Source organism: Xylocopa sonorina, chromosome 3 (genome assembly GCF_050948175.1).
Source record: "Xylocopa sonorina isolate GNS202 chromosome 3, iyXylSono1_principal, whole genome shotgun sequence".
Classification (NCBI taxonomy): domain Eukaryota; kingdom Metazoa; phylum Arthropoda; class Insecta; order Hymenoptera; family Apidae; genus Xylocopa; species Xylocopa sonorina.
In genome coordinates this window covers 8,761,760-8,785,410 of record NC_135195.1, presented here as the reverse complement: position 1 = coordinate 8,785,410, position 23,651 = coordinate 8,761,760, and the positions used below count along the sequence as shown (strand labels likewise).

Genomic DNA, 23,651 nt, shown 5'->3' with positions numbered 1-23,651 from the left:
AAATCGGCGAGGGTCCAGGCGAGAGACCTCGAGGGGGATCGCGATTTCACCCCTCGCACGCTCGCACCCGTTGCGCGCCTTTTTTTTTCCTTCACCCCGCCCGCCACCCATCGCCCTGCGACTCGATGAACGGAATTAACACTCGTATATTGGCTCGATACTATGGGGAATGGAACTTTGAAGAGGCGCACTGCGGATTTCGCCTTTTCTCCTCCCTTTGCTCTTTGTCGAGCGTTGAATGGATCATAAAGCGAGGTAGCTTGTTGAATAATTTGTTTATTCCCAGCTCGAGGAGCAGGTATCGCGTAGGGGAAGTGTACTTTGTTTTTGGTAGAATGGAACGATCGGAATGCAATATGTAATATTTTTTAATATTTCGCGTGTAATGTTCTCGGAGCACTTTATATTTCATTCGTTATATAATAATCGATTAACTATAGTGACTGATTTTTCACGAACTTTGAATTCTCCTGTGCGAATCTCAACGATGAACGTTTAACGATTAAATCATTTGCGGGAAAGAGAAGCCCTTCTCCCGCGCGGTCAAGAACGATAAAAATGGATAATTCAAAAGTAAAATGAATCACGGTTTTTAACCCGAATATTAATAATCTCCATTGTTCGGGTGCTTTTCAGTTGCGCGTCCTTTTTTTCTCTGCTACGCTGCGCTCTTGCAATCTCTAACGAAGGAGCTGCTATTATTTCAGGAGGGAAAAAGCGTCGAGTAACGCGGCCACTTCATAAATGTCGGGCCTCGAGAGAACTCGCTGTTCCTCGCGACTTCGCTCGGACACGGGCCGCCGTGAAATTCATGCCGTTGGCAAGATTTATGAGCCGGCGAATCACTTTCGAAGACGTCAACGGTGCGAGAGGAGCCTGTTGTGCAAGGTTTAAATAACCGAGGAACGATGATTTATTATTACCCTCGATACAAAGTTCAGGGTTCGTTCCGCGTACAATAAGATCTACCATCTAAAAGTGCGTGAAAATGGAAACTGTAGGGATAGTATTCGTGATGCGTTCATATTTGAGAAGAGAGTTACACTCTCTCGTACATTTTTCATTCTTTCATTCTTTCGCTCCCTTTGCAACACCGTGACACTATGCAATAAACGAAAACAGCCCTGGATGAGGATCAAAACGATAAAATAGAATTGAAGTTGAACGTTGGACAGACGGGGAAAGGGAATCAAACACGGGAATGGAATCCAGCAACGGGGAAGGTAAACTTCTCCCTGGCGAATATTGCACGGAAAGATGGCGCGATGTATCTTGCGACGCTCCTGCCTCCCTGAACAGCTATAATTTGAAACGGTGAAACGCTACCCTTTGGCTGCAGGCTATTTGGCGGTTTCTCCAGATTCCACCGGCCATACCTACCTCGGTACGATGGCCAGCCGGCCTAGTTCGCATTTGGCTTCCTCCTCCTCGAGGAAAGGGAAATATTTCTGTTCCCGTGCCGGGTGGCTCGATACTTAGCTCCCGAAGCCAGCCAAGTTTACGAAACACTATGCCACTTAGCATCAATTTCGTGATTTGAAAACCGTGTCTTCCTCGCGTATTCCGTCGAAAGTCGATCTAATTGCTCTGGATACTCTGGAAACGGAACACCAGCGGCTTCCGAACCATTACTCACAGCCAACGGCACGTCGACAGAGTGTCTTCAAGTTTTTACCAGATCAGAACTACTCGTAACCCTCGAAAATCTCTCGCGAAATCCCTCGAAGAAAAAGAGCATTTACGAATAATCCCTGGCTCATACTTTCGCTGGTCGTCAACCCTCTCGCCTCTCTCGTCTACGCGTCCATCATCATCCTCGATTATACGTCCAGAGTGACGCGAGAACGCGCGGGCACCGGCTGGTCCCGGCCATTTCCGTTTTCGTTCAATCCGTTCGGTCTTACTCCTCGCTCCGGCGCACCCCATACCGTTCGCCTTTTTTTTTTCCCCCGTTTTGTTTCGTTTCCCACTTCACATATTCATACGGCGCTCTTTGCTTACGATAAATGCGGACCATTTGCATGTAGGACCTCCGCATCGGTACAAGCCCCGTGGTCCCCGCCGCGCGCCTAACTCTTCCCCTCTATTCGTATCCCCGCGCTCTGTCACACTCCGTAAACGTAGGTTGGGCGGGCCAGGCATCCCTGGGGCGCTCGCCTCGTCCAGCCCCTACCGCGGCTCAACTCCAGCGCGATAAGCCGCCCCCGGGGATCCGCGATTGTCTCGATTTATATGCATGCACAGACGTAGGTGGCGGGCCGCGCGACTGCTCTCTGACTGCGGCCACGCTGTCGTCGGATGGGGTGGGAAGAACAAGGGGTGGCGCAGAGGGTGGACGGCGAGTAGACGCGGCCATCGATAGATCGATTCGACCGGGCAGACGGTAAATATCGCTGATGAGCCGGTCCAGTCGTCGACGATTGGGACTTAGGGCAGGGGGTCGAGGGGTTCGGGTGCTTACCCTGCGATTTGTCGAGTGCCGGAGGATCCTCGCGCTACTCAGCACTATAGACTGGGTTGCCTCCATGTAGTCACCCTCCGGAGTATACCAGCGTCGCCACCCACCCTCCTCCTCCCGCTTTCGGTCTTTATCCGACCGGTTCGATCATTCTTTATTCCAGCGATTTTTGTTTCCGCGTATATGTACCTTCTCTCTTCCTCGTCGGAGGTGCCTTGGGAGAGCCACGCAAGCGAGAGAACGTTGCCTGGGATTAACGCGCTGGCTGGTAATGTTTCTCCTTTTTTTTTTCCTTCTTTTTCCTTTTATTTTCTATTCTTCTTCTCGTTCCGCGTTCCTCTCCTCCTCTTTTCCACTGCGAGCGGGAAATTGTTGCGAACGAGGGGCTTCCTGCGTGCGTGCCGAGCCCCGTCCGGCCGATTATCCGAATTAATTCGGAAATGTCCCCTTAATGACCGACCCGGCAATATTTTTATTCCACGCCGGTTAGCGTTTGCCCGCGGTTCCGTTTACGCACCGCGTTAGGCACGATGGCTCGTGTAATTGATTTTCGGAACACTTTTCGTTACTAATGGTTACTTACGGATTATGGTATAGAAGAAATTTGATTTCTCCCAAGTGCGTGTACTTTATCGTTGTTCCCTTTTCCAGGTTTCCCTGTGCGACGATTATAGTTTACCAGTCGATTTCGTGAATAAAAGACGTCCTGCGAGTGCCGCGGCTGCAACATCCACGGTCCAGTGGGCGCTACCCAGTCCAACAGTCGAGAACGTGAGTATCATCGTATCGACGAAATTACATTAATTCCGATACAACCTCGAGCTTTGAACCGCCCCTCTCGGTTGTTATTTAAAATCTCCATCACGAGCGAATTTCTGTCCGGTGGAAACGAGGGGTGGAATTGGAAATTTCCGTACTTCAGAGATAGCTTTACGACCATGTACCGATATTCAATCGAGCTTTGTTTAAGTTCTCCAGGCTCCAATAATCGTGCATTGTCCAATAATCGCGTCACCGTATCACATTTGCATCAGCGTTCGGTTTAATCGTCGCTCGTTCCCGTCGGAGGAGGTTATCAATTTTTGTTTGCCCACTGCCGATGCAGGGAGCTCTGGTAACGCGTTGCGATTGTGCGGGATTAAAAAATGATGGAGCGATTGCGCGCGGTGATGCAGCGACCAAGCCGAAATACGTCGAGTGGCTCAAATTGTAGTCCAAATATGTCGAGTACAAGCTTGATTGTGTCTCTTACGCAGAAAATTGCGGAGTACGAAACCTCCCCGCTGCGTCCGCGTAACGTTTCGCTTGAAAGCTCTAAAAAATTTCATACGGACGAAAATGAAATCGTCGCCTCTTGGCTGAATCGCGACGATTCCAGCCGCTGTCTTCGAGCATCGATTCAGGATTCGTCCCGTCGGTAACCGGCGTTATTGATATTTTCTCCTCGCTGGCTGGCGAAGAATCAGGCTGAAGGGAGAAATATAATTACGATGGTGACAAAATACCCGCTGGGCATGGTGGCGTGGAGGGTGGCCTGGACGGCGTAGAAGGGGTATAGAAGAGCCGTCTCGCAGGGTAACAGGGTACGAGGGAACGGAAGGACGAAAAGGGAAACGCGCGAGTAGGGCGAAACGGGGGAAAAAGGGTGTGGGCGGATGGTGACTTCCGGCGGTGCTTATAATTGTTCCAGCACTCAGTTTCTGGTGCTCGGGATTGCCCGGAGCGCAACGTCTAAATGGTTCTGCAGTTGAAATACAGCTCACCTTGACTGCCGTTTCCGTGGTGTCCTCGAATGTGCGGTCGGGGACGTCGCATCTCGCGCATTTACTCGCGCCGTCCTGTACGTGCCTCCGAATCTGGGTTTACTTTGTCCCGGCCCAGCGACTTCCCGCGTTGAATTGGATCTGGCGCACGTAGAGCTGTAAATGAAAGACTCAGCGGGTGGTATTCTTTCGTAACGCGAACCTCCACGAAGCGCGGAATCATTTTTTCCCTTGAAACGTAACTACGAGTGGTTAAAAATCGTCGCCTGGATTCCATCGCAGCTATTCCGTCCAACCATCGTTCATTGTGCGAGAAGGCGCTGAAGCTGGGATGAAAAAACTTACGAACTTTAGTAAACCAAGGATTGCAACGAGGGCATCGTCAGAGTTAACTAAGAAGGACGGAAATCATCCTCGCGCGATCATCAGCAAATTGGTAACTTCGTTGGCGCGCGGCGAAACATAAAGGCGACGAAAGGTTACGGCCGCGGCTAGAGAAGAATCGTAAAGCTGCAGGGAGAGGAAAAGAAGAAGAGGAAGGAAGCGTAGGGGTGGCAGGGACACCTGGAACAAAAGTTTCCTTCGCCTCGTTGTCACCGCGGTGGCGTCCCCTGTGACGAAAGTGCTCCTCGCAACAGCGGCGACAAAGAGAGGGCGAGCCTGAAGGGGGTGAGCGTGCGACGAGGAGAAGAAAACGGGTGCCACTTGATTCAAGAGGGGTGAATCGTTACGACTCCCGCTCGTAAGCCCTACTTAATACTTTAGCGCTTTATTTTATGCGTGAGGTCGGGCGCGGCTGTAGGTCGCATTTATCACTCTAACAAAGAGCCAGGCCGCACCAGAAAGTTGGAGCGCGCGTGCATCAGGGACGTTCCTCCGCGCGATGGAAATTTCGCGGTCGCGGCTGCTGAAAGTGAAACGGGGATTTATGGTTTCCTAAACAGCGTTGCTTCGAGGTTTCACAACGTTTGACCCCTCCTGGTTAGGAGGGGTTAAACATAAAGGATCGTAAAGTCGATCTTATGATTTGGAAGTAAAAATGTTTCTCCGGAATTTGTTCAATTTGTCGTATACGCGTCGAATCGATTTTTTTAAAGGTAATGGTGAATCGTTTTGAGCAGACGAATAAGGTATCGAAGCAGGCGTATACGTGTATCGATTTCAGCTTTTTCCGATATAGTATCAGACATTATACGAAAGGCCTTTACGGCCATAGATTCTTTCGCGACGTAATAAACAGTGTCATGTGGAGTTATAGTGACCATGCAACCGCTGGTCTCGCCTCTCGTTACTGGTGCTGTTATTTATGGCAGTCTGACCACCCTCGTTGATTTAGGATTAGAGCCACCGGGGTTCTTTAATTGACACATGCACGTGTACGTATTAGTTGGCGAAAGTAATTTTTAAACGTACAATATTCTTCTGTACTCGTATGCATCTTCAATATTCTTCTTGTTTCATTGCTGCGGCATCGATGGACGCGTTTTAAAGAGGATATCAAACACGTTCCAAGCGTCTAGAACTTTGCAGGCTAAGCTTCTTCGGGGGCGAAATTCGTTTTACTAAAGTACTTACCAAGAAAGTAACATTATGCAAGACCACGGAACTTGTCAAGGTTGAAAACGATGCCATGTTCCTGATTCAGCTTTATGAAATGTATCGGAACGGTAATCGAGGCTAACCATTTGCATATTTCTTAATCTCCTTACGGATACAGAAGAACGGTGGAAATAGAATAAATACATGTATTTCCAAAGGTCCGTGTGCAGTAGATAATCTGTATATCTCGTTCGTTATATTATAATTATGTAACAGACGGTGATGTAACACACCGAGAATAATGCTTGCGGTAATGTAACGAGATTACGAGCCACCTAATAATCGTGGTCAATTATAATACAACGGCCATATAATCAGATTAAAGTCCGATAAACCGATGGGATTATTGGTAGAGCGTTAATATAGTTGTTCCTGCTGACTGTGGTCTAATGCAGGTCGAGGTACGAGCGTTTAAAATTGGCAGCGGTGTGGATAGTTCGTATGCCGCTAGTCAATTTCGTTTTAGCCGAGACATTATTCCAGATGGATTAAAAGCGTGAAAATAATAACTGTCATCGATCGATTCGCCTCTGTAATTAATATTACATTTTTATACGTTATAATTCATTCGCTCTCGAGCTGTTTATTTGCTTTGCGCCAAGGCTTGAACAACGTTCGCTGAAACAATACGGCGATCGAGGTGAAAAATGGGAATTCGATAGCTCATCAATCTTGATCGCGTAATCGTTGCTTTATATTCAACCGTTGGAAATTTCGATATTCGACGCAGGTCCGATAATCGAGCCACTTTGCGCCTCTTTATCCTCTCGGAAGTTACGCTAAGAATAATTTATCAATAACGCGCTTATTTTTTGCTTCTCTTGATTTCTTCGATCAAGCGCGAGCTCGTGAAACGATGCGCATTTTGTTGAACGAAGTTTATCGCGGGATATTTTATACCGAGGCATTGGATTTTGAGTAATGTTATCGTTGCGCCGGATAAGCAATACTTGTGTTTCTGATCCATTGATATGGAAGATCGATTAGGGTGACTGATGTGTTATGACATGGAAGAGGAGAAGCAGTTTTCGAGTGACGATATAGGACAGGTTGGGACGTGTTCGAGTAACATGATGGATGAGCCGAGGGTGGTATAGTCCTCAGATTTGTGGTGATGTATGGTACATCATGGTTGAATAAAAATTAGGATCGAATCGTTATCTGATACGTTTGGTACGCGACGAGCTTCGTAAAAACGGTGAAAATGTAAATCCGAGACTCAGAAATCTTGCCTGGAATGGGAGAAAATATTGGTTCTCGAACGATTAAGGTGAAACTCAGTCGTCAAACTGATCGAATTTGCAACAGTCGATCAAGCCTCGATTCCAACAGCACCGTCCCGCTTCTTTCGCCCACGGAAGTCGCCCTCGTAATTTCCGTATAAACATCCACGAATTTATCTGCTCCAAGTGGAGCCAGCCTACGCGGGGTGGGAACGAGGACGGGGGTGGCGCGAGCCAGAAGGCAATCGTCTTCGCGTTCGAAACAGCCCCCGGAGGCACGGCGCTCAACTTTGGCAGGAGAATTCCAATTTTGGCCTCTTTCAATTTAAGGCTACTTGTCTTGCTCGGCTTCTTCTCGTCCGCCTTGTACCAGTGGCAGACGTTGGCCTCAGTCATTTCAAATCGTCTCTCTCTCTTCTTTACCTCGCCTCCACCTCGAGTCGGATCCTCCGCGATTCGTGATACAACCTTCTTCCACGTTGGCACAAGAAACGACGAGGGAGCGAGGGGTGAAGTTTCCGTCGCCATTGATCAGACGCTTCCTTGGATAAGTCGTGGCTCCTTCCTCGTCTCTTTCCCCCTGTTGCGTTCGACTCTCGCCGCGCTCAGGACCCGAGGCCATCGTTATTGCTTTTATTATCGTTTATTATCATTAAGATCGAAAGTTAGCGGGACGCGAATTTTCCTTGGCGAATGTAAAGCCTCCCTCTCGACGGAGGACTCGATCGAAGCACGCCCTATTGTGCACGCACTTCGTCTGTTTAATAACCTGGACTTGGTATTTGGAATCGGAGAAATGAGATTGATAGGGTCAAGGTGAATGAAAGTGGATTCGTATACGACAGGAGTTTTAAGGTCTCTGAAATTGGGGTCTGATGGGGTTCGCTAGGAAACATGCTTGCCACCGCCAGTTAGACGTCATTAAATTTTAATAATTGCCTATCTTGAAGAGTCTAGCAGCTCTTCAGCGAATGTTACGAATTGTTATATGACCAGTTACCCGTTCTATGAAACGTTCTACCGTTGTCCAATTAAAACGATGTAACTCGATAACGTGTTTCATCCTGAACGATGTTGTTTTCGTAAACAGCCGAAGAAATCGCGATTCATCGAAAGGAGCTGTGGTCCGGAGAACGAAATTCGAGCGAGTGGAAAAGAAACAACAGCAAGTTAGACCGGTAGAAATTATCGACACTGTAACAATACCAATTTGGCAGCGAGCTGGTCTGGCTCGTGCCTCTGTAACAACGTCCAGCTTGGTCCCTTTGGGGGACGGCATCGGGAAGGGTTATTGCAGGAGTTTCTTCGACTAAGCACGCGACACGTTAGCTCAACGCAATTCCGGGCCCTGAACGCAGCCAATTGCGGTAATGCCTCGGCCAACCGGCTGTAGAATAAACATTTTTAGCTTCCGACCCTTCTAAACGATCGTTATTTCGAGAGAAAACAACTGCCCGGCGTTTTGTATCGCGTCGTTCCACGGAGATACCCTGCCACCAGTCGACTGGAATTACGTCTAATCTCGTTGCGCTTAATAAAGGGTACTTAACATTCTGGCGAATTAATAGAACGTCTTGAACGTTGCCTGAATACCGACGAGATTCATAGAACTCGTTCCATAAAGAGGATACGCTGCCCCGTTATAATTGCGCCGTCTAAATAATCGTTGCTGCCTAGAAAATTGCCTGAAATTAGTTTCCCCGGATATATTCGGGAAGCTCGACTGTTTTTGGTACTTCGAATTAGCGAGAGGAATATTGCATCCTGATGTAGGAATACAAATGACGAGGACGAGCGCGAGAAAGTGAATTCTGATGGGAACTGTGTATCAGTCTTATAAAAAATGAATATCACGATTTACTTTTGAAAATTCTAGTAAAACAGAAAAAAATTATATCAACAGAGATATCCGTGTCGCAGGTTTCGAAACACTTCCCACTCGTGGCAATGCGCGCGGAACCGTTTCATGCGCGCACTCGACGATTTTTTGTTCGTTCACCGAAAGTGCACCATTTATAGGCTAAAAGTTTTCGCGTTTCCGTGAAATTCTAGGGTGTGACAATTAGCGCGAACCATTCCAGAGAGCCAGAAAATTTATTCTCTGCGCTTTTAGCCCCGTTTGATCGCGTTTACCCGCCGGTTTTGCCTTCCATTTAAACCCTCGTGTTGATACAGTCATTTTCGCGCCTTTTCCTTCGTCACTTTGATCGTTCATACGAGAGTTGAAATGTTTGCGGGGTCTGTTCCGCAAACAATACAGGCAAGAGTGCTTTTAGATCGTAGTTGCACTAGTGGCTACAAGTTTCAAACGTCTCTGTTAGTTGTACAGAGTGTTTTAAAAGTAGGAACAATTAGAGGAGAATGATTCAAGAATAGCACATTTTTTTCTATCTTTCATATGCGAGAGGACAATTTTCTGTTACGTTTTCAGGCGGAAGTCGAGGTCGTGGAACAGTACAGCGACCCAAGAGACAGCAAGAACAAGGCGTACGTAGAGCCAGGGGCGGAAACATCCCTGCCGACGATCTACAGCAAAATAAATCGCAACTATTGCCGACCTTATACGGGTAAGTGGCGCATCGCTTCCGTGCTCATGCATACGACTCCACACTAGTTTATTACCACACGATTCTTTATTATTTTTGTTTGGGACATAAGAGTATTCATCGTTTACGATGCGGATAACGCATCTGGCATTTTTCAGAATCTAGATTTTCTGCTTTAGAGTGAAGCAGGATTTACAACCAGGACTAAATTGTCAAAATCTTATTTGGCATTTTAAGCTCTCGACGTTTCCTGCACAATAGCAAATGACGTGTCGTAAATTTGTCAGGACTGAACCTAAAGAGCTTTCATAACAATGTAACAGATGGGACTCCACGATACTGCAAATTATTTTCCCCGATTTAACAAATAATTGAGTCTAAATTCAGGCTGTACAAATGTCTGCGGCCGATGTGATCAATTTCGAAGCTTGAACCGCGATCCTTTTCATCAGCTAATTAAGAATAATATTTCGAAACGGAGCCGTTCATATTTCCAATCAGGCGCGACACGCGGCCTCGAAAGAGCAGCAAAACCGGAAGCCTTCGAACATCACTCGGCGCGTCCATATTTGCAAACCAATATTTGCCTCGATATTAACCGATGCAGCCCCGAGTGGGAAGCAATATTCGAGCGGGCTGGTCAATGATAAACCGCGGTAAACGCATGGCAAATCCTGAAATACAGAGAAGAGTAACCACGCATAAATTCTTGGCGCCACCTAACTTGGCTCGCGCGGATTAAACAAGCGTGACGATCGACCGGCTCGCGGGTCGCGGTGTTAAAATAAATAAATTTTATGCGGGCCTCGTAAATCAGGGATTTAGCTCGCTGCTGGATGATAACCAACGCGCGCGTTTCCAGGTGCCCGCTTATCGATTGGCCCTGCACGCTGCGGCCAACTTTCTGTCAAGCTTCTCGTCACGCTTCTTCCCTTCAGCCCGTGTAATCCTGCCTCGTCGCGCGCTCGATCGCGTAAAATACGGTCTCTTCATCAGCCACCGTGGCGCAGGGATGATTATGTGTTGGTTGCGTGAAGCTTGACAACTGCACCCTCGACAATCTGCAGCTCTGACTAATGTTTACGTAATTGCGAACGAGAAAGGGTTCGCAGGATTCTGATTCGACTTTTCTAATAATTTGACGAAGCGATCGTAAGTTTTGGGTTATGGAGTTAACAGAAATTCCAACGCGAAGCCGCAAATTAATGCGGCGAACCCCTGGTGATACGGCCGATACGCCTATGTACGAATTATCGAGGCAACAACTCAGTTAACGCAGAGTAAGAGAGGCGGAAAAGCCCCCACGGTAATTGAACGGTGCGCACAGGTCGGACGGGAAAGCCCACGGATTAATCGAACGTTCTCGGAACGGGAGGGGACGCTTCTTGTCGCGTGCAACACCGCGAGAAAAAATTTCCATGTGTCCAGTGCGAGGTTGAAACGTAATAGGCGATTAATTGAAAAAGTATTTCGTTATTCCTAGTCTCTTTCTTGAACCTATTCTATCGCAGTGTTAAAAATGTTGCTGCTTCTAATTTTATTTACCCCGCTGGTCCTGTAATCGTTACACGCTCGCAATTAGCCGCGATTAAAAGATTCCTCGACGGTGCTTTCGGTGTACCGTTGAACGCCCCGATGGCAATTCCCAGGTCCCTCGATTTGCAATCATCCCGTTGCGGGACCGCCTCATAAACTTTGGCCACTCGTTAACCCGTTTCACGGTAACAAGGGTCCCAGCTGAAGCGTCGTCACCCCGGAATGTCCGGAGTTTCCGGTTTGTAATTAACCCCCGTAGTTATCTCGCGCGCAGAACGTGACCGAATCGAGGCGCGAAGACCGTCGAATCCCAGCTGCTATTTTAAAGTCTCTTTACACGTGTCGATTACGTGTCCGTTCGACGGTGACGAGATGTGTACTTATGCTCGCGATCACTCTGTTTCTGCCTGCAAATAGACCTTCGACGTTCACCTATGCAGATCGTCGCGTGACACTGATCCCAGGCAAACAAACCAGCTGGATTTGCATCCTTACGGTATTCATGGGATTTTAATTCGCGTGAAGTTCGACGAAAAGACCCGGGCAAACTTGCTGGGTAAACGTTTGCTATTCAGCCGGGACAGGCTACGCACGGGGTCCTTGATACGACTTCTTGCCCCTATACGACGGGCATTCTAATCGCGGAGAACGATGTTTGCCCTCGAGGTCGGACCGTTACAGTTTGCGGTGTTATAAATAATGGATGATCGACGGGAGCTAATCGGTTGACGGATCGCGAGGGTGTCTAGACGATGGCAACGGCCGATGTATGACAAACGGCAAATTAAATAGAAAGTACAAGCTTCAAGAGAGCCCAGAAAATGAGAAATTAAAATAAACCGTTGGATCCCATCCAATACACACTGGCAACGGTAAAAAGAATCGCCCTATCGGAATCACCGTCCGCAGTTCTCCCTCATACAGAACCAAGCCGTACAGAGCCACAGGATCGCGTTTATCTTCGTAGAATCGTCCATTCGACAGAATTATTACGAAATTAAGATCCTCGTCGGTATCCGCAGCAGCAGGGGCATCGTCTGGGCCCGCACGAATGGTATCGCCGGTTACCCTATCGTTAGGGAGGGAATAACGACGAGGGTAACGTTGGATGGAATAACATTTCTAGAGCCCCAGCGATTTGCAGGAGGAAAAAGGAAAGGGTACAGGGCAACGTCTGGGCGTTGGTCTCTCCGCCCATTTCCGGCGGAACCGTGCGGTCCAGCGTCGAAACCGGTCCGCCGCGTTCGGTACGTTCGAACTTTTCGATTCCACGGCGTGTTGGTGACGTTACTTGCCAGCGACATCGACCTCGTCCCATAATATGTCGTGTGATATTTAATTAAACTCCCCCTGGGCAGCCCTTGCTCATCTGTCCTGCACCCGCACCGCCGCCCAGCAGTCTGTAAAGTTTCAAGGGGTTCTCCTGTTCGCGGGAGAAACGCAACCCGCGTGCCCCTCCCTTTTTCCACGGACTTATTAACCGTTTCGACAAGGCCCCTTGACACGGGGATTTTTCTTGCCTTCTCCTCGAAGCGGCCCGGGTACGTCCGAAGTAATTAAAAACCGGCCGATTAAACCTAATGAAGTAGAACGAAATTGGAAGAGCGTGGACGCCTGGGGAGGGGTCGCGCAGATTTCTCGTTCAGAGATTTCGCTCGTATTTCCCTTCGTTCTTCTTAGGGTGGGATTACGTTCAGCTGGGTGCGAATGATTTCGGTTTGCTTCTCTCTGCGAAGTGCTGGTCGGGTTTTTCAATCGTGTAGCGGCGAAGTGTAACATTTGTTCGTCACAATTGGTGATTAATAGACCAGCACGACTGGGTACACTGATTTTATTTGCTCGATCAATTCGCACCGTGTTTTCTGCGAACATTCATCATCTTTTGTCGCCGCCAAGTATTTATCTGACGTAGCAGAAATGGACAAAGACTAAAGTTCGAACGAATTTTCTGGGGGCTCGATCTTTCAAAAGCCCTTGAAATTGCCTCGACAGGATGAATTGAAGTAGGACTCAGAAGGGTCACTTTTCGAAACTTTCTCGCGCTCCGCTCTACAAAAGGGCGATTCAGTCATCGGCAAACAAGCGAGGAGGGTAGAAGCAATTCTATAGGTTTCTTATTTAAAAACGAAACCTGACAAGTTCATAATCAACGCCTTGGAACGCGGACTCCTAACAACGATGTTCGCGATTAATTTTAACCGCGAGTGAAAAGCTGATCGCGTGGAAACGGATAGAGGTATAAATTGTAGCCGTGTTAATCAGCGCTTTCGCCCCACCCTTCGCGGATGAAAGTACCAGCCTCGTCGTTACTCGACCGATGAAAGAACTTTCTCCTATACTGATTGTCTCTTGGAGCGACCCTCGGTCGGAGCTACCCTCGTTTCAATTACCGGTACCAGGTGACTTGTAGCTCGTTCCGCGTCCCCGAGCAGTTAACGCCGCTACGGGTTCATCGTATGCAAATGACAAGCCGTCCGTCGGTCGGTCGTTCCGTCCGTTTGTCCGTTCATCCGTTGCTAGTGCGACTGAGGGGGTCGCTCGATCCACATCAAACGCTAGCTAAACGCTGTCTATTGTCTCAGCTGTTTATATACACGTGCATATTAAATAATCGCGTCGGAAAAGTAATTATCGTTCTGCGGAGGGTTCAGGGTGGAACACGACCGAACGAGGGGGTTGCAAAAAATAATTGCAAGATCAATTCATACCCGTATCCACTTACATAACCATTTTCACTTTTCGCACGTACATATATGTAGGTATACATATATACACACCCCACCGCGGTCTATTATTCAACGGATAATAATATATCACACGGAAACGTGAACCTCGATAGAAGGAGGCGTTGCATCACGCTCTCGGAGGAGACATTACGCGTACGGCAGCGAGTTATGTTTATGACGGCGCGATTTGCCGTGCGACAGTTTTAGTATTCCGTGCTGAGGGAGAAGAGGGTGGCGGTGGGCGGCGGAAGGGTGAAAAGTTTGTTGGATTGCCGCGAAGATGAATAGTTAGCGGGAGAACGTTTCCACCCTTTACCCCGGTTTCCCTTTTCTTCGCATCCCGAATTTCCGTCCGACCCCCTCCGCCCTCAGCCGTTTCCCTTTCTGCTCCATATTCGAGGACCGTTGCCTCGAACCCTCCGGTTTCTCGCTTTCGCGCGCGGTAAACTAGATCATTTACAAACTGTCAACGGCATGGTTCCGCCTCGACTCGTCGTCGGACGGCCGGGTGCAGAGCGGGCAAAGAGATCTTAATCCGGTGGCAATTTCGCGGGCCGAATTCGCGTAGTCTTTGGTGACAGCAAGTTTTCCCGCGGGAGCGGATCGTCTGTTTTGAATTTAAGAAAGTTCCAGCGACGATGGAGAGGTGCTGCGCGAGAAGGATGACGGTTTTCAGGGTAGATACGGTGGCTGATGTTTGTCTGAGATCAGTCGACCGTTCAAGGTCATTGGTGGTGATCGATATCGTACCAGAGCTCCCTTTCACCGTTTTAGAATATGGTTAAAGCGGAGCGGTTGAAAGCTCTGCGTTTTCCGTGGTCGAGATAAAGGGTGGAGGAATAAGGAGCGTGGAAATTTGTACAATTCATGAACAAATGAGAATTGCTCGTCAAAGTTTATTGGATGAGAATTGAATGGAACGCTGCTTTTCGTTCAAACGGTAGCTGGTCTGCGGTTTCCTTTGAAGCCTCGCTCCGCACCATTCCGCTGTCCCCGCAACGAAATAAAAGACAGTAATTTTGCGCGCAAGCAATTCCATTATCGAGTCCCATTCTAATGTGTTAACAGGCCGTCAATCAGCGGTCGCCATTGGCATTCGTACTGGCCATTGGCGAACAAATCAACATCGTAACCCTATCATTTCGTTTCGCGTACCGTGAAATCGAGCTCCCTGAATCCGTCCCTGGTTTAATATTCTCCATGGTGACCGCCGCTTTGTGCCCGTAATTTTCAAATTACGCCCCATGAATAATCACCGATCGAGAACAAAGAAAAAGAGAGACCGTTCATCCGGGTCGACGAATGATCTTTTAGAATAGAATCCGCCTCTTTGAAGACTCTTCGAAAACTTTTTAACCCTTCCGATACGAAATCCAAGCAATTTTTCTTAAAGCCATCCACTGACGCGTGCGGGTAATTACGTTTTACGATATTAACTTCAATTCATCGGATCGAACGATCTGAAATAGAAATGAAATGAAACATCGGTACCGTAAAAGCTAAATATCGAGGAAAATTTCGCCCTTTCACGAAACGTCGAATGAAAAGCGTATCGCTGAAAAACGATTTGACCTATTGTTTGAAAAAACGAACGAAACAACGATCTTCCAACGAACGCGATAACGAACTTCTTTCTTTCATCTCACGTAGCGCAGTAAATTTTCTTCACGGCTGGTTGCACGATACTGGCTGCGCCGGATTCTTTGTTGGCTTACACTTTTGTTAATCGCCGACGCAGCTTTGTCTCCGTTTAATCGCTCGGTGAAACGACATTTCCTTTGCCGGGATCGCCCCGGGAACGAGGTGGAAAGAAAATTTTCAAACAAGCCTAGCGCCATTTTGCCCCGCCTAAACGAGGAGGCATCGAGCCAAAGGTTCCCTGTAAGGTTCCCTGTCGTGTCCCTACGGCAGCCTAGCTGCGAAGGGTCCCTGAATTCATTTCATGGCCAATTACAATTAGCATTTATGCCGCGATTTGCATATCGTTGCGAGATAATTTCGCGAACGCTTAGCCTAATCTCTGTGTCAGGTGTTCAGTCGGCGGACACGCAAGAAGCGCGTCTCGTTTCGTGCCACCCCCTGGAAGTAATCGCGAGATCAAAGTCTCGAGGGCGTTGCGTTATTCGTTTCGAAAAATTATTGCCTCTTGCTTTTCCGAATATAAATATATTTCCTTAGGATTGTTAGAAAAATTACATTTTCCATTACGCACATACAACCCTTTACTTTTAATTTTTCAATCATTTACTTGGTACTGCAATATTCTGAACAGAACTTCGCTCTGATTTAATTGTCACTCCACCAACTATATCAACACCCGACACAGCGCATCCCTGCCAGTGTATCTAGAACAAGTTTCCTCCCAATCACGCTGATCCAACAAGCACGCTCGACAGACGAATCCATCAACCGTGTACACCTGCCGGCATAAGATTAAATCCCAAAACGAAAGTAAACCGAGCGTCCGATTAATCCCGTCGAGAGAAAGAGAGCAACCGGGAGAATCGAAGAAAATTAGACACAGAGTTGCTTGGGACCGCGTAACGCGGCGTGTAACCCAGAGCTGCTCCTCGCTGGATTGGTCAGGGTGCACGCGCCCTTCACGAGTTCGCGAGACACCCCCTTCGGCCGCAAACGATCGTGCTCATGTATGACCACCGATGTAGATTTCAATTGAGCAATGTCTACCGACAGGGAAGCGGATAATCCGAGCGCGCCGTTATCACTGCCAGCGACAGCTTCGACACCCTCCGCGGACACCTCCCTCCGTTCGACCATCGCGAAACCCTTTCGCAACCGGCCAAACATTGATTTTATTTTCCTGCTCGAATCAATCGAACTAAACGCCGGTAACGGGCATGTTTCTGAGCGACTAACGACACCGGCTGGCTGTTAATTCTGTTAACCATCGATGACTCGCGTTACTCGAGTCGCTACGGAAGGAAAAATTTATCGAACTAGTATCAAATTTAATTTGGAACATCATCGAAGGGGAACGAAAAAGATTCAAGCAATTCGGTCAAGATTCGCGGAGAGAAATGATTTGTAGAGCTGGCCGTAATCGAGTTTAAGGGCGCCCCTTTTTTTCAATGACATCCTCAGGTGCGAGGACAGGAAGACGCGAGCAATCGATAGGGCTGTTTGGATCGAGTTAAATTAGATCGAGCGTTCAATTTAGCCGTAATATTGGATTTGGACATTTGGGAGCCGGCAGGAAAACTTTTCTACGAAGAGGAATTCCGTTCGTGGAAACTCGAGGATTAAACTTGTACCATCATCCTCTGACTGCGCTCAGCCATGCAGCATGAGATATTTATCGATGAAAACCTACTGGAGGCCTGTTTGCAAACTTGTTGAAGTCGAAGACGCTGTTACTTGTTTCTATGCTCGATCCTTTTGGTTATACTGTAGTTGGCTATATAGGTATCGTAGAATTATCCCCCAGTGAGTTCCTGTTTCAAGCGTTTTGGTTGTTCGTTTCTTTTTGAAGATGGACAAATATTCCAAATAGAAATAGATCGTTCCTCATATTTTACACATTAATCTTAAATTCTTCTGGAAAATCTTAAAACGTAATACCCAAGGGTGCAACTCCAAGTTCTTGAAACAACTCGTCTAACGTCGCATTGTTAAACAACCGGATACCAATTGTACTTATCCACTCGCGCGCCTTTCAACTCGAATGCGAGGCGTGTTTCTTTCAAACGCGTGTGTAACACACACATACACCAGTTTCCTCCTTGGAATTCCCCGCGTTTAGAGTCGCGGGGCGAGCACAAAGGGCAGAAGTCGGTTCTGGCTCCTTGCAGAGGAAAAAATCCCTTTCTTCCGCGCGAACTTTCGACAGCGTCGCTCTCTTCTTCGCGTATTGACGTGTCCTCGACTGAAAACTGCGTAAGATGCTCCTCTCTTTTGAGGAGCGCGCCGGGATGGCATTTTAAGATAATTTCCGGCCGCGTGGGCCTCTGAAGGATAAGCCTCGAAGGGGGTTGGAGGGCGGAGGGGCGGACGAAGGGAAGGGACGGGAGGCTGGAAGAAGGGACGACGACAGAATAAAATTACTGGAGTAAGTAATTTGAGGACAGAGCGAGTAATTGCCACTCAAAACGCTCAAAGGCGTTGCTCCTTTCTTTTTTGTGCCTTTTTCAATTTTACCGCCCGCCACCAGTCTCGAGTCGTTCGTGCATCTTTTTGGTCGCGCTTAAGTCGCGGGACTTTGTGGGACGCCATCGTTGCGTGACAATTAAGACGACGATCTTAGGATGAGGAAAAGAGAGAAATTGAACATATTTCGCGATATCTCGTAAATGGATATAGTGTTACGTTAAATTGAAATATTCAAGATTGATGCGATCAAGGAAGATCGTGTCGGGGGTGTCGACGTCAAGCAATCGTGACGTCTGTGTAATCAGGAGACGCTTCAGCCATCCTCGAGCAGGATATTCACTGACTTACATGTGCTCGTGTGTTCCTTATGTACATCGAACGGAGGGATGACTCGAAGCTTTCAAAGTAAGCCTCTTATCTTGTCTCGTAGCTTAGTTCATTTTCTTTTTCATATCTGTTTTCGTAACCTTGACTCGTTAGTACGCGCTTTTCGCTATAAAAGAGAGCACAGTAAAGAAACCCGTGATTTGGGCCTTCAAAGACATCTTAATCGGATCGATACACTGCTCGCATCGGGAGAAAGTAAGTTTTAATCGCGTTTCCCCGATACTTATTAGCATTGTACATTTCGCGGAGGGTGAACTTTTGTATGAATGAAACATAAAAGGGTGCTTCTTTTTATATATTTTCTTTCGAACACCACGAGCAAATTTTCTTCCAACTTCTGCTCTCCTTCTTCGCCGTAAAAATGGAAACATTCGAAAGCACTTAGAAACGTTCAATTGTTTTATTTTTGCATTAATTACGCAATCTGGCCCGAAGAAACTTCTCCTACCTTAACTCGTCAACCAATTAAAGCTCGAGTATACGCGAGTTAACTTATAAATTGCAAATATCACGTGTCTGGGACGGGAATAGAGCGAAGTATATCCATTTCTGAGGGTAAAACGTGTAATTAGAAGAACGCACGGTGCCGTATCGAGGAAGCCGTACACATCCAGACCTATTAGACCGATCGGATAAGTTAACCCGATCGTTCGATGACCCTTGGCAGGGCTGACACATATCAGTCGCGAGGTTCGTCCAATTCCGTGGTCGTAGCCATGAATTCTGCTATACCGGAACCAATAACCGAGATTGGCCTTCGTTTCGCCGTGTTTTGCGGGACGAGTAATCTTTCGCCTCCTAAAAGAAGCCCTAAGGATCATGACTCGAACCTGGCTGGTGATTTCGTCTAAGGTCCTCCTTATAGTACGGTGTTCCTTTCCCCCCTTTCCATTTTCTTCCCTTTTTTTTCTTTTTTTCAGACGATACAATCCCACGACCCACATATTCCATAGAAACTGAGCCCACCCCAGTTATGTTACGGGGACAATATCTAATAAAAACCAGAGTGAAGTGGTTCCCAGGGCGATGAGGCCGCCTCTTTTATAAAGCTTTCGCCGGAATTTCTCTCGCCATTGCCTTCGACCCCGTCGAATCGCAGTGGGAGTGGAAGATTGTATAAGTGACAGTTCAGAGGTTCTTATAGGGCTGATGAAATCCTGGACATTTTACCCAGGGATTATCGTTCTGCGTGGCTCGCCGCTGGTCCATCGTTTCGCGAGGTAAATGTTTCGTAAACGTGTCGACGCGACCATCCGATCTTCGTCGAGGGAAAATTGGATGTATCCACAACAGAATCATGATTGACTATTATCGATTAGCCTCTTTTTAGTATACCGCGAGGAACTGGTTACCAAGGCGGTTAGCATTCAGCGGTAGAACCTCGTTAAGCTGTATAAAACAATCAGCTTGCGCATACAACCTCCGCGAGCAATCAGCTTAATCGGCTGCTATACAATTTTAAGCAGCCAATCATTGCACGGCTCCGATAAACGAATTTCGCTATGCCATCGCAACAAGTACGCGGTGTTAATCTCCGACAACCTTGACTCCGGCTTGTCAGAAATTGCGCTCTCTAACGTCGTTATCCCTCCAGTTTAATCGATTCGTTCTAGTTGCAGCCTCCGCGCAGACACATCGTGCTCGATCTACGTGTCTTCCATCTACCGCTATTTACCCGACTCGCTGCAATCTCCAGAGTTACGTCGAATCGATCCATTTCTTTTCGATATTTCGATTACCCCTGGAAAAAGCACACGCGTGAACTTTCCACGGAATTGCGCTACTTCCTTTCGGTTTCACGCGCATCCCCTAAAATTGAATTTCGCTTCTCACGAACGGTCCGTTGAATATTTCGTTGACTTATCTGTCAGTACGTGTAAACAGAGCGTGGAAGCGACGCGTAACAGCGAGCCGCGTTATCTGCGGCGATTGCCAGACCAGGGGTTGTCGCACGCCGGCACTAATAGATTCATTAGGGGTAGACGGAACACCCTCCGAGTGCATCGCGAACCCTAAATGTAGGCATGCACGAGTCTATTTCTACGCCCCCCTCGGCGTTTGCCTCGTCACTCGACGGTTATATTCATATTCCGTTCATTCTGTTGCACGCCAGCTACGTCGATTCATTCACGAACGCCTCCGCGGCTAGCGCGTATCGATTCGTTCGCCTGAATTCTGCTCCGCCACCTGTGTCGCGTGACTATGGACTCGCGTACGTTCACTATCATCGGTAGAACGGGGACGTCGACGGTTTTGCATGCTTGATCGTGACCGTGATGTGCCTGTGGACGTTGGAGATTATGGTAATACGTTGGTCCGCGCAATGGACGGAGGATTATAATAATTCTATGTTGTTTCGCGAGCTAGAACGATCCAACGATCGTTGGGTCGATCGATTTGGTTCAAATTGGGTCTCCAGGTCAGACCAGTCGAAAATTTTGTAATTCAAAAAGCCAGTAAACGTTTTTAGAAATGTTCCCTCGAACTGTTCGCCGCGCCTGGATCCAAAGTCGAAACTATTGGCAACAGCACGCGTATACATCAACTGCACCAGCGTACCCTCGCGAGCCGGTACTCAATAATTCATCCTGTAACTCGCGTGCCTTAGCCTCCCGCGTGTTTACGCGCGCAGCGGTCCAACGCGCGATACATCACTCGCTAAGCACCCGTGCGACCGTTCGACGACTCGCGTGCCCAGTTACCCGCAGGTTTTCGCAGGATATCCTCGCGCGTCCGTCGTTTCGCGCGATATATCAGCACCCCAGGACAGCCTAGATGGCTACTCGTTTACTTCATAACTCATTCGGTCATTCAACGACTCGCCCTGTTACTTCTCGTCCCACCCTCTGCCACGGGGATACCGCGCAAATCTGATTATCGATCGGTAATCAATATCGGTGCAATTTGGCCTTACGCCAGGACCCGTTCTCTGTGTGCGCGCGTGTGTGTCGCTGCTTCGACAAACCTGCTCGAACGGGTACCGACGATCTGATAGGGGGATGATTGAAAATGTTACACGTGACGAAACTAATCTCGCTTTGAACGGCTTCAAACGAATTCTCGACGGTGTGCTTTTAGATAGATTCGTTGTTCGTATTATTTTCTGTACGACAATATTTTGCAATATTCAGATAGCAAGAATGTTCGTATCGCGTTTTAAAAAAATTGTGTTTTTTTCGATAGTAAATGTAGTATACACGATTTCTGGTAGCGTAGGATTCTATGGTAGGCAGTCGTAAGTAGTATAAGTCAATGGTTTCGTCGTCGAACGCTGTAACACGCATAACACCTATTGTATTCGCCTCAATTGGTATTAGGTGTACGTGAATTGTTAACCATAATTAATAGTCGCACAAATTTCCTATTACAAGAGTTATCTATTCATGGAAAATACAGTGGTAATTTCCATTGTCCTTTAGAGAATTCGATATCGATTATCGTTATCGCTGTCCATTAAATCTGAATCGAATTGAATGGCGGTAGTAACTTCCAAACTGATATACCAGTTCTAAATTGTTCATTTGCCTATAATTCTTAGCTTTTAGTGTGACATACATAGTGTTACGGTATTTTTATCGTAATTAAATCGAGAATCAGACAAGGGAGAGTTAATTCTGTTCTTTAATTTAGAACTTTTGTAATTATAAGAAAATTCTGCAACTATCCCTTATCCTTTACCAACATCATCTAACTCCACTGAAGTCCAATTAATTAAACGAACTCTAACAGACAAAAAAATTTTTAATACATTTTCCCTGCCGCAATACTTCTCCGTAACTTTGTTTTCATCGATTCTCCCGTAAACAGTGACCCTCTCGTCAGGTACTGATGCTTTTCCAAACGTTACTCGTAAAACAATTACGTCTCAATCGGCGGTGGAAGGTTCCTAATGAAAACACCGCGGGTCCAAGTTTATTTCCTTCTTCCTCCCTGATACGCCCCCACGGATATCGATTTCTCGTTTCGGAAGCAATCAAGCTGCACGAACAGGCGGTTTCCTTAACACGTTTATTTCTCTCCAGATTTGACCCTCCAGTATCTCGCGTAAAACAACCGAACGAAGCAGCTGCGGATACATATTCATGTTTTCCACGAGCCCACCTACGCGGGATTTTCATTTTTGCTATACATTCACCAACCGTCGTCAAGTTTCTGCCAGTCATATTGCTTTAATATAATTCTCCAGTCATATATCGCATATAACTGCAGACTGTAACCTAATATTACGGTTTCCGTTCGTACCGTTTCGTCGAAGACTCGTCAGGCAATCTTCATCTAATACGAATGTTGAAACAATTAAAATATTTTATAAAGCGATGGATTACTTATATTTCGATGATCGAGCCATTTGGGAGAAATGTCAACGATTCTGTTCTTTTCTAGTTATTCTATAAAATTCTTCCTATAAATAACCGAGAGAATATCGCTAGAGTGGTTCGCCAGCGACGCTTCCATCGACAGCGTGGAATTCCCAGAGTGATATCACTTTTTTCGTGCACGGTGCATGCAACACGAATGCTAACGTCGTTGACACGGAAACATGATGGATGTTTTGGGCGTGCGCCATTTCAACAATGCATCAATTCGCCATCCGTATCGAACGGTCACGGTCCGCATGGTGGTTCCATGGCTTTCGAACAAACGTGCTCCCCTACATTCTGATCTACGTGATGCATAAGTAAATGGAAGTAATTAAACGAATATATTATATTCGTCTTAACAATTTGATTTTGTGCAAAGAAGTACGCTTTGCTCTTCCTGCGATTTGCATCGCTCGATCGAATCGTCGTTCGTTCTGAAGTATGCGTTATGAAGTCGAAAGAAAAGATGAAAAGGAATCGCGAGCGACCGCGTCTGCAATTTCATGAAAGGAGACGCGAGTGTTATAATTTCCCGGATTCATTGTTCAGGAATTAATTTCTCATCTCGCGTTACACCGTTTGGCCGTGGCCTTTTATATTCGAATGGGGAGTACGAAGTTTCAGCGACCTCGTGATTATGAAACTGTCGGGGAATAGGTAATAAGTTGACTCGCGGTGCTCAGCATAAATTCCTACGTTTCTCGCTTTGAAGTGACTCATATATTAAAATTTTCTCATTCGTTACTAACGTTATTATACTCACATACACTTGAAATGTAAAAAATGTTGAGAAGGGCGAAACAGATGTATTTTTTAAAGCAAAATTCTGTGGGACTAGTCAGTGATTTAAAGTAGCATTGGTCAGACATCTTCTGTTTCAAAGGATAACAAATTTCGTTATTTTTCAAATTTCATTTTTCCCTCTAAATCGAACGAAAGAAATAA

The 23,651-nt window shown here is 47.1% G+C and overlaps 2 protein-coding genes across 2 annotated transcripts in view; one reads left to right on the top strand and one right to left on the bottom strand.

The window, feature by feature from the left end:
• LOC143422091 (uncharacterized) overlaps positions 1–23,651 on the bottom strand; it is a 442,059-nt gene that overhangs the window by 65,387 nt on the left and 353,021 nt on the right. The window lies entirely within an intron of this gene.
• Positions 1–23,651, top strand: part of Hwt (SH2 domain-containing adapter heavyweight) — a 168,363-nt gene that overhangs the window by 125,938 nt on the left and 18,774 nt on the right. Inside the window, exons 3-4 of the mRNA XM_076892437.1 lie at positions 3,110–3,229; positions 9,475–9,610. Coding sequence (XP_076748552.1) covers positions 3,110–3,229; positions 9,475–9,610 — 256 coding nt within the window. The remainder of the gene's footprint in view (positions 1–3,109; positions 3,230–9,474; positions 9,611–23,651) is intronic.